The 15,628-nt window shown below is 43.8% G+C and overlaps 1 protein-coding gene across 1 annotated transcript in view; it reads right to left on the reverse strand.

The window, feature by feature from the left end:
* Window positions 1-6,711: 6,711 nt before the first annotated feature.
* Window positions 6,712-15,628, reverse strand: part of LOC133360382 (somatostatin receptor type 1-like) — a 33,021-nt gene continuing 24,104 nt past the window's right edge. The window contains exon 2 of the mRNA XM_061579084.1: window positions 6,712-8,334. Coding sequence (XP_061435068.1) covers window positions 7,443-8,334 — 892 coding nt within the window. The 3' untranslated portion in view covers window positions 6,712-7,442. The remainder of the gene's footprint in view (window positions 8,335-15,628) is intronic.

The following is a 15,628-nucleotide window of genomic DNA, read 5'->3' on the forward strand; positions in this document are numbered from 1 at the left end:
TTTCACGTTTATCCGTCTGCAATATGCCGCGAAAACCATTCCCATCGCACATCCCGGCCTCTTTCCTAGCATTGAGGCCCATCTCTCATAACGGAGATATCGCCCAATGCCTTTGTTGTTGTTTGACTCTGGCTTTATTTTCAGCCACGGATAGAATTTGAATTCACAACGCCGAATCCCAAAAGCAAGCCCCTGACTCAAGAAAGAAAAAAAACTTCTGCAGTGGTGGGGACACTGCGTGACAAGAGATTTATGCCGATCTACATGAGCAGTGTGGATGACCGTATTTATTTGCTACCTGTTGGTATTGTAAGATAAAATAAATCAGATGCCAAGTGTGTGCCGCATGATGTTACAGCAAGCTAGCAGACGGTACATTACGTTTAGACCAAAACATTGCATTTTTTAAGTGCACTCAATATCAGAAATACATATTTTCAATGTAACTTGTTGGTACATGAAGCATTATATTTGAGGGTATGCCTGATCTTCAATTGATGCAACCTTTGTGATTTAAAGCTTTCATGACTGCAGGGATTCATATTCTTGGTTCTTTCGGTAAAGTCACGTAGAAGGGAAATAATAAAATAATACAAATATAAAACAATAACAATTCTCTCGACGTTTCGACTGCAACACAAGCAATCGTCATCAGGTGGATTTCACACTTGTCGTGAGAAGTTTTATATTTTTATTATTTTATTATTTCCCTTCTACGTGACTTTACCGAAAGAACCAAGAATATGATGCAACCTTATTTAATTTGTGCGGAATAATTTGTGCGACTCTTCATCAACAATTATGCAAAATTATTTTGCTTGTGTCTGAGATGTATTTAATTAAACATAATCATCCCTCTGGCAGGTGTGAGGCAAGAGATGCTGGCAAACATCAAAGTCAGGAGTTAAAATTTGCTTCACATTCCAACTATTTGTTTACTGCAGGCTGGAGTGCCACTATTTTAAGCATAAAAATTCTGCAGTAAGTTAGCCAGACCTCGAAAAAAATATTCCAATCAAATATCTCACAATCTGCTGTGTAGTTATGTATATGTGCACACACATGCACATAACACTGCATTTTGAGTGCAACTCTGCAGCCTCCTTAAATTATACTGTGCATTGTATAGTGTGAAATATAACACATATTACTCCTTCACCTGTCGATGACTTTTTTTTTATCCAAATACACATTGGCTGCATACCAACATTTCACACATGCACATGCATTAACACGTACAGCAATCCACAGCAAATGTTCTTTTCGGTTTACCATAATAACTTTCAAATAATGTCCATAATAATAGTAATAGTGGCAATGAATCGTTTTACGGGAAATAAAAACAAACATATCCAAGAGCAGCACAATGGATTCCCCTTCTGAGACATCTAAACGTACCGTTGCACCCCTAGCAAGGAGGAATATAGCATCTGTAAATAACTAACAAAATCACCATGTGTTAAACAAATTTTGAGACACGGCACATATTTCTTTTTTAGTTTAAAGGACACAGAGTTGCGTTCGTGGGATCTGCAACACCTTGTGGTATAGGATGGCTAGATTGGGTGGTTGTCTGTGATGGAAAGTCTTCATTTTTAATGGTGGACTGAACGGTGGACGTGGCGAGAGGACACTGTAACTCTCGTGAAAAAAAATGTTCCAGGATGAATGAAACTCGAGTCCACAGTTGTGCCGCGACAGCGAATAGGCTCTTTACCCCGATTGAAACTGCCCAAACTAATCAAAAGATTTCGTTTGCTGCCCAGCAACTTGGAGACACGAAGCAGAACCAAAACCAAAAAGTACTATCTTCTTGGTTCTTTCGGTAAAGTCACGTAGAATGGAAATAATAAAATAAATAAAATAAAACTCTGTCTACTCGACAGACCTGCTCTCCACCTGAGGACGGCTGCTTGCGTTGTGGCCGAAAAGTCGTGAGAATTATTTTATCATGTTTTATTTTTATTATTGTATTATTTCCATTCTACGTGACTTTACCGAAAGAACCAAGAAGATGAATCCCTGCAGTCACGAAAGCTTTAAATCGAAACAAAAAGTACTATTTCAAATATGAAAACGCATCTGCCCTAGGAGATACCTTTCAGCTTCCATACCGTTAATAAAATACTCCCGAGGACAAAACACACGTTGGAAGGCGGCGGGTTGCGTAATCCATGTTGCTCGCATGCTTCTTGTCGGAAGAGAATTTATTTTGTTGTTGTCTCTACAACGCTGCATTCTGACCCACTGCCCTTTTGGCGTCATCATCTTTTACGTGCGTTCTGTACAGCGCTTTGAGATGCGGATGCATTGACGTGTGAATGCAAATATTTAACCTCAACCTATGTTAAAGATGTCCATGACACTTATCTGTCAAAGAGCACATGGTATACAGAGCAATGTTTGTAATCTGCAAAGCTATTACTGGTGACTCCTATTATCCGTGGGAGTTTTACGGTCTAAACCCCTATTACCTATGCCCCTAGTCTTCTCATTGTCTGCGATTCTCCAAGGATTTCTTTCCCCATGGGTAGTGGAGTCAGTTCGTGAATTGCCTCATGGGACAATAAGATTTGCGATGTTCATGCCCCACGTCACCAGATAGTTTTACCGTAATGGGTGAGTTCCTTTTTGTAGACTGAGGATGTTACATTCATATAATTCTTCAAAAATGCAACATTGCAGCACAAGAAAATATGCCAAGAGGCAGACAGTGACCGGTACGGTAGAAACCAACAACAACACGTGAAAGCCAAACACACTGGCTTCACCGACTCCAGTAACACAATATAATATATATTTAATATAATGAATTGTAACTTTTTTGCAAGTGTATGCATCCTACAAAGTTGTCTGCTTGCGCTAAAAAAAATCTTGTAATGTTACGCTTAGTTTAAATCAGGGATGGGGAACCGTTTTTCTGCCAAGGGCCATTTGGATATGTATAACATCATTCGCTGGCCATACACAATTATCAACTTAAAAATTATCCTGTTATATTTGGTCAAACATTTAATTAACTCACCCCTAATGTGATGGCTGGAACTGCTTCTCTTTGGTGAGGCGTGTGATGTTAGCTGCTATTGATGATGTTGCTGCTACTCGGAACTGCTTTTCCAGGTTTGCTCCTGGATTTATTGAATTTCGAGTCCCGCCTGCGGTTGCCTTGGCAGGGCCACACCAAATGATTTCTCGGGCCTTATACGGCCCGCGGGCCAGACGTTCCCCACCCCTGGTTTAAATGCACTGCGTGTACTGCATTGAACGTAAAACCTGTCGCATATGAATGATATGCATTGATGCTTAAATAAGACATTTATATTTTAGTAGTTCACGTTGGCATTGCAGACTCTATTAATTAATTGCTGTTATTGGCCACCAATAGCTGCTGATTCTAAATACCCCTTCGACGTATAAATACCTTCAAAAGTGTATTTCTAAGTCAGCAAAAAGGGGAAATTATGAGCATAAGATCAGTCGTCCCATCATGCATTGCATCTCACGTGACACCAACCGAAATCCGCGTGTCAACGCAAAACAGCCTTGCTTTAACCAAATATTTAATACGAGCTCAAAAAGCCTGTCTTCGCCAGGCAAAAGTTTTCAATGAATATAATAATTAACCCGATTTCATTTCTTTACAATCTTTATCTACGATCAGACACGAACAACGACTCCAAAAATTTGTATTTTTCGACAAAAAAAACCTAAAATTGTTGACGTACCCATCAGAAACCGCTCAATTTAAAGATCCCGTTTTTTATTAGAACAGAACATTAATAACTTCATACTCTGTGAGGGAAAGCTCATATTTGACCGTTTTCGAATTATTCGGGATTTGAACGTCATAAAATTCGTACTTTTTTTCTTTCAAAACCGCTTTAATCCGAAATATCTCAAAAAAAATAAAATATGAAACAATGGTTCTCCTTTTGATTTGATTTGCTGTTTAAGGCTCTATCAAATGAAAACACCGCAATATTATATTTTGAACGGTTTCTGAATGACATCAGGCACATTTGTATGCGGCACCTAAAATCGAGATTTGAGGGCCTGAAAATGAAAAATCTCCGTTTTTCAGATGTTTCCTGTTGTTTGTGTCCTTAAAGCTACGTAGCAAAATTTCAGATTTCTACATTGTTGGGAAGTACCCAAGAGGTTTTCAAACATACACACATGCAGATTAAGGTCTTTATTTGAATAGATATAATCTCGCTTCTCTGAAATACAGGCATCGGTACTCCTAATCCCTCTGTATGAGTTTACTAGTAATATGCATGGGGGGAAATGACAAGCGAACCATGATATTTTTCCACTTTTGTACGAGCCTGCTTAAATCACTCAGTGCTAATAGATAGAATGGAACCGTGGTAATAAATTACATGCACATTTATTACACTTCATCTAATCTCACCCTCCCACCTGGTTGCTCAATTACAATAACCCCCCCCCCCCCCCCAGCGGATATATGCCGAGCGGCCTGACCAAATATTTGGGGCATTTAAAAGGCCGTTCCTTAAAAACCCATTCTCTTTCTTCCCTGAATGAAACCCGTCCCTGCCAACATGAGATTTCACACGACAGACGCTGTGAAACTTCAGACAGGCCCCGTAGAACACTTTGCTACCTCTTGAACATTAAATTAGCTACAGAATATATTTTTCGATACTTATCAATATCGCTGTTCAAAAACGGATGCATATATTGATGGCCATTTTCACATCGATGGTTACTTTTTTTTCCAGCCTTAAAATTTTGAATGGCCTATGAGAGCAGCCATTAACGAACCGGTGTAGATGAAGTGTAGACGGTACCGTCTTTTTGCTGTGGCCTGAACTCACGCCGTATGGATAGACCGTCCACAGAGAGTTGCACTTAACCTTGCTAATGATTCAATCAGATGCTGCGTGACAAATCCAGTTAATAATGAAACATGATGGCATCCACTTGAATTTTTGATGGGAAATTATTCGTGAAAAAATAACAATAGCCAAACCAATGCAATGAATACGTTCATCTGCAGATTGGCTATTTTAAATGCCCATTTGGATAAACATATGCCTGCTTGGCTAGAGAGCATTCCCTTTGCGCCAGAATGGTGTGATAAGGATCGATAATGTTGTTGAGTGCTCGATTAATCAGCTTTTGTCGAGTGGAAATTAAAAAGGAGTATAAAAAACCCCCAATGGATTATGTTGATCTGCAATGTGTTTCAGGTCGTATACAACATCTTTGCTCGGCTGCTTCGGGAAATGAATTCCCAGCACGCGGAGCGAGACGTCGGCAATCGTGTCGAAACAACACGCGGTACGACCCGAAAACGCGTCGGAGGGAGCTGCCCATCACAACCGTAAACACCGAAGCTTATCTTGTCAGAACATCCATCATCGTCGTCACCTCCTTTACTTAAAATACACTCCCATATATATGCTTATAAAAATCACATTTCGCCAACGCATCTTCTACCAAACCATCCTACGGCAGCAATCGCCCTCTCAATTTCAAAGTTGAACTTCCATATATATATATTTATTTACATCATTGAATACAGTTCTTCTTGTATGCACATCAATGCAGGTATCCCTCGATTTACAAACGTTCGGTTGATGAAATTTCGCACTTGACAAACTGTGGACACCATTGGAACCTCATTTGCCAGTAAAAATATGATAATTGGTTTTTTACCCTTCTATCTGGCAACAAAACTGACACCTTTTTACAAGGAGTCATGTTTGCATAGACCACAATACCTGCAGTCATAATGCGCCTTTTGGCGTCATCTGGTCCAACACCATGTGAGACTAGGCTCTAAGGAAAGCTGTCTCGGGTGTGGACCAATCAACTTCAAGGACAGTGCACATTATCAAAGTTGTATTTTTTGTTTGCATTATGGCTGCAGGTATTGTGGTCTATGCAAACATGACTCCTTGTAAAAAGGTGTCAGTTTTGTTGCCAGATAGAAGGGTAAAAAACCAATTATCATATTTTTACTGGCAAATGAGGTTCCCATAGTGTAGATGCTTGCCCCGAGCTCACATATTCTGATGGTGCATTGTCTTTGTTGTGCGCCTTTTGGCGTCATCTGGTCCAACCCATGTGAGACTAGGCTCTAAGGAAAGCTGTCTCGGGTGTGGACCAATCAACTTCAAGGACAGTGCATACATTATCAGAGTTATGTTTTTGTTTGCATTATGACTGCAGGTATTGTGGTCTATGCAAACATGACTCCTTGTAAAAAGGTGTCAGTTTTGTTGCCAGATAGAAGGGTAAAAAAACAATTATCAAACTGTGAACACTTTTCGATCGACGCAATCGAATTTCCGCGTGAAAGGAAATTCCACACGGCGCGTGCCGTGAGATAAAACAAGGAGCACCTGGGAGGTTGCATCGTCCATCCGCGACAGCGTCGTAACGCCTCGACACCACCTTCCCATTCTAGATTTGAAGCTTTCGTGACTGCAATGATTCATATTCTTAGGTTTTTTTCGGTAAAGTCACGTAGGTAAAAACATTAAAAAGTAAAATAAAAATCACGACGTTTCGGAGGCAACACAAGCTTCCGTCTTCAGGTGGTGCCGTCACAGCCACGACAGCTGTATCAAGTACTTGTCGTGGCTGTGACGGTACCACCTGAAGACGGAAGCTTGTGTTGCCTCCGAAACGTCGTGATTTTTATTTTATTTTACTTTTTAATGTTTTTACCTACGTGACTTTACAGAAAAAACCTAAGAATATGAACAACCTTCCCAGTCAATTCCAAAATGCAGATCTGTTGGTGCTTTCCCCGAAAGGTTAATTATTTTAGTTTAAAATGAATTATCATTCAATAGTTTTCATACGTGTGTTCATTGTTGTTAATCAGTGTACTGTGGAAAGTGATATAGGTGTTTATTTTAGGTTAGGAAGAAGAGTTGGAATGACTGTCCGAAACGCATCCCTAATTTTAAGCATGATATGAATGGGAAAAGCCATTGCGATTTGCGAAATTTCGTTTAACGCCGTGTTTATTGAAGAACGCATCTTTTTAGTAAAACGAGGGATGCCTGTAATGACAGACTGTAATATATATATAAACAAACACTCTAGCGTGGAAAATTTGCAAAAACTAAATTGCAGTGTATATTGCACTGAAAATTACCACACTAATGAAGGCAGCCTAACGTTCAGATTTCAAATCTGTATTTGTACTGGAGGAATAAGCTATAAAGCTCTTTTTTTTTACACAGACGTACAGCAGGGTCGGGTCAGAAAGTTCTACAAAGTCGCTTAGTGATGCCGCAACACAGAAAACCAGCTCGGCGAGAGAGCCAGGGAGGGACGGCTCCAGGGGAACGGGGCAGGGCGGCGAGTCAGCAACTTGCAAACTTAGATGAACACCGCACGCACCGCGGGCGAGCGAGCGTGCGTGCGAGCGTGCCACGCGCGTGCCACACGCGTGCTGGCTACAGGGTGGTGGTGTGCGACGTGCACATGCCGTTGCCGAACACCGTGTGCAACGGCGCCGCCGCGCAGTTATCCGCGGCGGCCACGGGGGTCACCCCCACCGTGCTGGAGTTCCCGCTGGCCGTGCCGCCCACGTCCGCGCGCGCCCTACCGCCGCCCCCTCCCTGTTCCGTGCTGCTCCCGGCCAGGCGGGCGGCCATGAGCGCCGCCGTGGCGGCGTTCGCCCCGGGGTTGCTGCTGCTGTTGTTGTTGTGTTGGCGGTGGTGGTGCGCCCCTCCCGCCGCCGCCGGCTGCGCGGGCAGCTGCTGCCCTCCCAGCGGGCGACTGCGTGGCGCCGTGGCGCGGTAGTCCATGGGCTCCTCGGCCGTGCCTTCCACCCAGCGCAGGCACAGGATGCGCTGGAAGAGCCTCTTGAAGTTGTCCGACAGGAAGCCGTAGAGGATGGGGTTGGCGCAGCTGTTGGCGTAGCTGAGGATGACGAAGAAGTTGGTGAGGCGCGGGTCGAGGGCGCGGCTGAACACGTTGACGAGCTGCATGATGTAGAAGGGCATCCAGCAGACGACGAACACCGCCACCACCATCATGACCATGCGGGTGATCTTGAGCTCGGAGCGCCGCCGCTGCTGCCAGCCCGCCTTGAGGGCGACGACGCGCATCTTGACGATGATGAGCAGGTAGCAGAGGCAGATGGCCACCACGGGCACGAGGAAGCCCACCATGAACGTGTAGACGACGAACGCCGACGACCACGTCTCGTTGGGCCAGATGAGGTTGCATATCACGAGGTCCTCGCGGATGAAGTCCGTGTCGGCGTAGATGATGATGGGCATGATGACGGTCAGCGAGAAGACCCACACGCCGAGGTTGATCAGCTTGGCCACGGTGGGTCGCCTGCAATAATCGTTGGACACGAGAAGGACAACGTCAGACTGCGGTGAAGCGAACGTGCTTCCAGTCAGGGAAATCCATCGACCACACTGCACTCCACCAGCCCGCCACCCACAGCCACTGGCGGGGCCCTCATTTCGATCGGATCATTGGGGTTTATTAGTAATAAATCGGCATTTTGCGACCCCCCACTGCCACTGTGTAGCATATTATTACGTGCCAGGGACTCTATGAGATGATAGGACAATAGTCCATAATTGGAAATAAGTAACGGCAAAGCAGTTATAAGTACACGACTTCCCTGAAGGCAAACACCTTCAGCGAGCGCGATCCCGATCACACAACGCGGTTCGAATTCGACCCTCGATCGATGGTTGCGCCATCGCCGCACACGCGTCGATTAAAAAGCAAGGGACAAGTCCTCACTAACAACTCCTCTAATTCAGTGGCGGCTCGTCAATAGAGGGCGCAGGGGCGCCGCCCCCATCAATATTCAAGAAATATACATATGCAAAATTTATATAAAAATACATAAATAAAATATTTTTTTCATACGATGTGCCGGCTGGTAGTAAGAAAAGCATCAGCATTTAATAAAAACTGGCTTTAATCGGTCAACTATTTTCTATGTTTTTCAATGTGTTTCATGCGGGGCGCCGGACAAATGGATGTCTATGTGAGACTTTACATTTTCGGACAGCATGTGACCTGAAGCTGGTCTCTAATTGGTTTCTTAAAGATTCTCCTCGGGGCGCAAGTCGTTGCGTCCCTGGCCAATCAGAATTGGATACATGTTATTTTATCCAATCTGATTGGTTCTCGTCACCTGTCATTCAAATTTACGCTGTAGGCCACTACTGCGAGTGCGAAGGCGACACCACTTTGACACTTGCTAGGCTGATCAAATTTTTGTGTAAACAATGGCAGCAGTTCATCCAAATTCTGTAATTTATTTACTAAAAAACCCTTTCACAAGGCTTTCGCTGGAAGAAATAAAAAAGATAAAGGATCTCGGACCGGACCAACCCGATTTACAAATCCAGCAGCAGGCCAGTGACAAAGGACGAAGCTACACACGAAGCTTCACCCGCGCTTGTTATGAGAAACGGAGGTGGCTGGCTGGATGTGATGTTAGCAATTCTCTTTTTTGTTTTCCCTGTCTTTTATTTCAAAGTGTCGGCACTGAAGTTTTGTGGACAACGACGGGGGTAAGAGACCTCAAACATCTCTCTGACAAATGCAAACGTCATGAAAGTAGCCGCAGCCATATTGATAATAGCATGAAACTAACGTTTTTATGTTCAAGTAGGAAACATGCTTTTTGGTACTTTGGTCTGAAATGTATATAAAAGAGAAACATTTATGTTCAAGTAGGAAACATGCTTTTTGGTACTTTGGTCTGAAATGTATATAAAAGAGAAACATTTATGTTCAAGTAGGAAACATGCTTTTTGGTACTTCTTTTGGTCTGAAATGTAAATAAAGATCATCAAAATTTATATTCAAGTAGTCAAAATGGTTTTTGGTACTGCTTTATATTTATTTGCCCCCCTCAATAAAATAAAAAAAATGCGCCCCCCCAAAAATAAATATCACCAGCCGCCACTGTCCTCTATCATGTTTCATTGCTGGAAGGGTTGCCCCCCCCCCCTACCTGAAAATCCTGACTCCGCCATTGCCCACAGCCAACCACCATCACGCGCGCAGTCGGATTGCCACTTGTCCTGGGCGTCCCAAGAATCATCCTCTTTCCGAGAACTTTTCTCAGAACATCTGTAAGCCATCCGGGATGCTGCAAGTCCCGGTTTGTTTTTATCAGTGATGAAATAACACACCACTCCCGTCAATGCATTTACTCGTAAGGTAATTCTCGCTCTTGGTGTTGTGCGATATTTCCCTTCGCTTGACGCGTCCCAGCTTTTTTTGTTGTACCGCGGGAGGTGGTAATTCTCGCTATCACTCACCTCCACCAGCGAAAATCCACCCTCAAATAGCCTTCACAGCACCCCTCCAACACACCCCATTAGCAGGACTCCCCTCCCTATCGCTCACCCGGCCCCGGCCCACTGTCACTCAGATGTCTCACACGCAAAACACGAACCATTCATTTCTCATGTAATTCTTCCCAGCACCGTGTTGCTCATGTTTAATAAATAAAGTGGTACAAAGTCAGGGCAATCCTTGGCATTTGTGGTCACGGTTGTTTCTATTGAACATGTCATCCATTTCATTATCACCTTTTTGCACACGGAGCAATGTGGGTTTTTTTTCTCAGTAAAAAAATAAATACTCCTGTGCCTGCTAATGCATGCGGTAATGGGTGAGCAATTCCCACTCGGCGGATGGGTATGTTTAGTGGGTCAACGCACAAGACATTGGGTGATAACCAAATCACAGCTCTGAAAGCCACTCAGCAGGTGATAATAATGCATCATTAAGGCGCTTCCACACTACGCTCGTAATCGAGGTTTGTTTTTCTGCCATCGGCTCGAATATTTTAAGTACAACAGGGCTTCAATAATCCACGGGGCTGCAGGAAGCCGCTGATCACTGGCAGTTAACGAATCCTTCCTGGACTAACCAGGACCGTTGATCCAGAAACACGCGGAAAAAAATATCACGGACATCGAGACCCGCTTACGGGAGCAGCCCATTCCGCTCGCAATCCGCGGTGCACCGGCTGCATCGGCTGCGTCCGCGGATTAACCTGCGAGCAGCGCCGAACCTCTTTGTTAATTCGCAAAAGAAATATTTGTTTTGGGTTCAACGGAGGCGGCCAGCTCCTTCCTCAAAATCCACAGCGCACCGCGGCGGATGGGAAACCGCGATGAGCTACAGGAGCGGGGAGCTACAGGGAAAACGCGGAGGTAGGAGGTTGTTTTTTTTTAAATCCTTTATATTAAGTTCACTTGCTTGCTTGCTTGCGCGCTTACGACCGTGCAAATCTTTCGGTCGTTTTATAACCCACTTCCCGTGATCCAATCGAGCTGATATTTTGCACACAGACTCGTTGTGCGTGACAATTAATGTTCGTGAAAAAACATTTCCATAACTTTACACTTTTTAGGAAAAAAAAATTATATTTAATCACCAATTGCTTAATGGTGGCAGGCAATCATCTGACCCATAGGTGGCAGCCATCTCAAGCCAGAGGACGAAAGGACTCTAGCCGCCACGCATATAAAGGATTTATAGTGAAAAACTTTATTTTTACGGGTTAAATTTTTAGCTGTGCTCCTGCAGCTCAACGTTGGCCGTGCCCAACTTCTCCGAATGTCAGTTTGCGATCCGCAATGCATCATTTCTTTAGACTAGCTGTGCCAACGTAATTCCTTGAGTACATTTTTTTTAATCCATAAAAAGGTTTTTTTGGGTTAGATCGCGTAAATATAAATGTGTCGTTAAACCCGCCACCACCCAGCATCAGCCAATTAGTGAGGTTTGTCTCGTAAACAAAACATGCAAATTCATTACGAGAACAGCACACCGATGTGTTGGAGAGTAAACCCACAACATTTAGAATTCGAGTATGACGTTTCGCCAGTCATTACAAGCAGCATCATCAGGCGACAGCCAGATTTTCATTCTTAAATAGCGGGATAAGTGTGATGACACATTTATATTTACGTGATCTAACCCATAAAAACCTCTATGACATTACCTATTATAATCACCCAGAAATGTCTGTCCGTCCCGCGTGTGACGTCACTCCACATGATGCCCCCCTCCCCCACGTGACGTCACTCCACATGAAACCCACCCCCCCCGTGACGTCACTCCACATGAAACCCACCCCCCTCATTAATATTCACGAGTGGGTGGATTTTTACACTAACGCAGAGGAAGGTCGAGCTGAATTAAATAATTTATTATGCAAAGTCACTTATGACGTTTCTTTACAGAAAGTGACAGTACAAAATAAATCTACGCAGCGCAATGCTACATCCGTGCGTGACGTCACTGCAAAAGAGCCCCTCCCCCTTACTTAACATTCATGCCCGCGTGGAAATTTACACGAACGCGCAAGAAGGTCGAGCACTCCACATGCCGCACCCCTCCCCAATAACCATTCGGAGGTGACGTCACTCCACATGCCGCACCCCACCCCTCCCCAATAACCATTCGAAGGTGACGTCACTCCACATGGGGCAACCCCCCCCCTCATTAATAATCATGAGCAGGTGACGTCACTCCAGATGCTGCACCCCTCCACAATAACCATTAGCGGGTGACGTCACTCCACATGGACCAACCCCCCCCCCCCCCCATCATGAATAATGAGCTGAACAATTTTTCCATTGAATATTTCAGATTTGCTGCAACATACACCCGTCCTTGGACGGGTAAAAAAGCTAGTGGACAATATTCGTCGTGAAAGCCTACGTGTTAAACAGAAAATAAATTAACATTTATTTAGACTCCGATATCAAGTTTTTAAAAATGCAACAAAATGTTGTTTTTAACCATCACTCACATGGTAAACTTGTACCATTTGGGTCTTAGGAAAACATTGCCACCTCATTATCCGTGATTTTTTTTTGCTGATTAATGTAATCGCATGGCTAATTCCTCCTATAATCTGTGACACACCCCACCAAATTATTGGGACAGACATCTGCGGTGCAATATCCATGGGGCCTCCATGTTCACGGTGGATTATCGGAGACTAGCTATTCACATTTTTTGAAGACCTTTAACTTTGGCGTTCCCCATTGCAGAAGTTGACACCATGCATTCATTTCAGGTACCTAGGAGTGGCCGAATATATAAATGTATGAGCTGGAATTACACTTTAGAATGCCAAGAATTGTCATGCAGTGCATGAGTCACGATGGCACTGTGGAATATTAAAAAAAGAACAGTAAAACCGCACAGAAATGTATGAACCGGCCTCAAGCTCAACTGAGGAAGAACCCGCATTAGACTATGCCCACCCACGTGAAATAATGGACAATTTAGCAGAACAAATGACTGCGTGCAAAATTGATTCGGATAATATTTTTCGGGAGGTTTTATTCTCATACGGCTATTTTCTGCCGAGTGATCACATCTTGTTGGGCTTGACAACTCGGTTGCTTTGCTTTGTTGTAACAAGTGGAAGGATACTTCCAATGAGACGTTGTGAAGGAAATATGAAGAGCAGCAAGAGTCAGTGCTCGCTCCCCCCAATGTGCGCGAAAGCAAACGGTGGTGAGCGAGCCTTCAAAGATCCAATCTTGAAAGTTGGCATAGAAGTGCAATGCCCTCTGCGTAGCAACATTTTGTTCAAATGTTTTCATGTCAGAAGTGACCCGCGAGAGACGACGTTCACACAGAGGCCAGTTTGCAGAGGAAAATCATGCAAATTGCCCTCGGGCGCATTGAAAGCAGAAGTGAATGTCTACGCGGAGTAGTTTGTGCTCCTTAATAACCGCTCTGACAGCTACAGGCTTAGTGCGGCCTGGAAGCGTATTTTTAAATAACACATCTTACAATTCCTTCTAAAGGAAACACATACTACACTTATTAACCGATTACTAATCTATTATATAATTACAATACTCCCCCCCACCCTCCTCTGATCTCTGCACCTGATGGGTTCAGAGATGACGTTGTCCTGCTACTCTGATTAGGACCGGAAGCAGGTGGATTGCTTCTCTATTTTCTTGGTTCTTTCGGTAAAGTCACGTAGAAGGGAAGTAATAAAATAATAAAAATAAAACATAATAAAATAATTCTCACGACGTTTCGGCCACAACGCAAGCAGCCGTCCTCAGGTGAAGAACATGTCTGTCGATAAGACAGAGTCTAAATGGCTTCTCTATTGTGGCAAATCGCCCGATGATGCTGGTTATAATTACCAGCGAAACGTCATATTCAAATTGTAAATGTGGATTTACTCTCCAACACACCGGTGGGCTGATGTAGTAACTAATTGGCGTTTTGTTTACGCGACAAATCCCTTACTAATTGGCTGCGTCGGGTGGTGGAGTGTTACGACGCATTTCTACTTACGCGATCTAACCCAAACACCTTTATTATAAATAACATTCGTCGCGAAAGCCTGCAACGTGTTAAATGTCCTTAATGAGTTTGTCTCCTGTTTCTCCTGCACAGCAACTGATATACAGAGAGAGAGAGAAAGCCACGTATGAGCTACAATGCAATGGCCAACATGCGGATAATACTGAATATGAATCCACAAGAATTATCGTTGACTTTAGTTTTCATGAAATTAATGATTTTTGTTTTTGAGTCTGTCTCCTGTTTCTCTTGCGCAGCAACTAAATATACAGAGAGAGAGAGAAAGCCACGTATGAGATACAATGCAATGGCCAACATGCGGATAATACTGAATATGAATCCACAAGAATTATCGTTGACTTTAGTTTTCATGAAATTAATGATTTTTGTTTTTGAGTCTGTCTCCTGTTTCTCTTGCGCAGCAACTAAATATACAGAGAGAGAGAGAGAAAGCCACGTATGAGATACAATGCAATGGCCAACATGCGGATAATACTGAATATGAATCCACAAGAATTATCGTTGACTTTAGTGTTCATGAAATTAATGACTTTTGTTTTTCGCCTCTGGCTCATGGGCCATCAATGCAGTACATCTCTCTGGCCGTTTCCAATTAAAAACACGAAATATTCCGCTTGCGAGCACCCACATTGGTTTTCCAAATTACTCCATGGTCGGCAAAGTAAACGTCGCGCAATTACAAACTGGATTTACGTAGCGTCTGGCGGAAGGGAGTTCTAGACTCTGGGTGCAGAAAAAGAATTAGTGAAGGGAGTTGACAAGCCGAGGCATTAGCGGTGCCCCCGTGATCATCGTGGTTAAGGAAGAGATGATGATGATGACGATGGTCACATCTCAAGTTGAACTTCTTAGCCAACCACGCCAAACAGTGGAAATTGTTATTACTTTGCAGGGAATGGCATAGGCAGAGATACACTTCCACACAATACGTTTTGGATTTATTTGAGGCTGTACACAACAGTGGGCATATGTTTGCATTCAGAGATGTAGGCAAAGGGGATTTCTACAAAATTAATATGTTTAGCCTTTGAATTGAACAGGAAGAAAGGGGGGGGAGGGGTCGACAGCATGGACAGCTGGGGGGAACGTGTTTTAGACAGTGGTGCAGCAGAGGAGAAAGTGACCACCAACTGAGAAGAGAATTGACAGGGAGATTCAATAGAATGCCTTGTCTGCTGGAGCAGAGAGGCGTCCGTGAAATTGAGTAGAGTGGAGAGTTTGAGAGCGTGGCGAGGGGAGTGGAGTGAAATGACAGGGAAGACGTAGGAGAGTG

This window comes from Lethenteron reissneri, chromosome 8 (assembly GCF_015708825.2).
Source record: "Lethenteron reissneri isolate LAM-NWPU_2019-01 chromosome 8, ASM1570882v1, whole genome shotgun sequence".
NCBI classification, from domain to species: Eukaryota; Metazoa; Chordata; class Hyperoartia; order Petromyzontiformes; family Petromyzontidae; genus Lethenteron; species Lethenteron reissneri.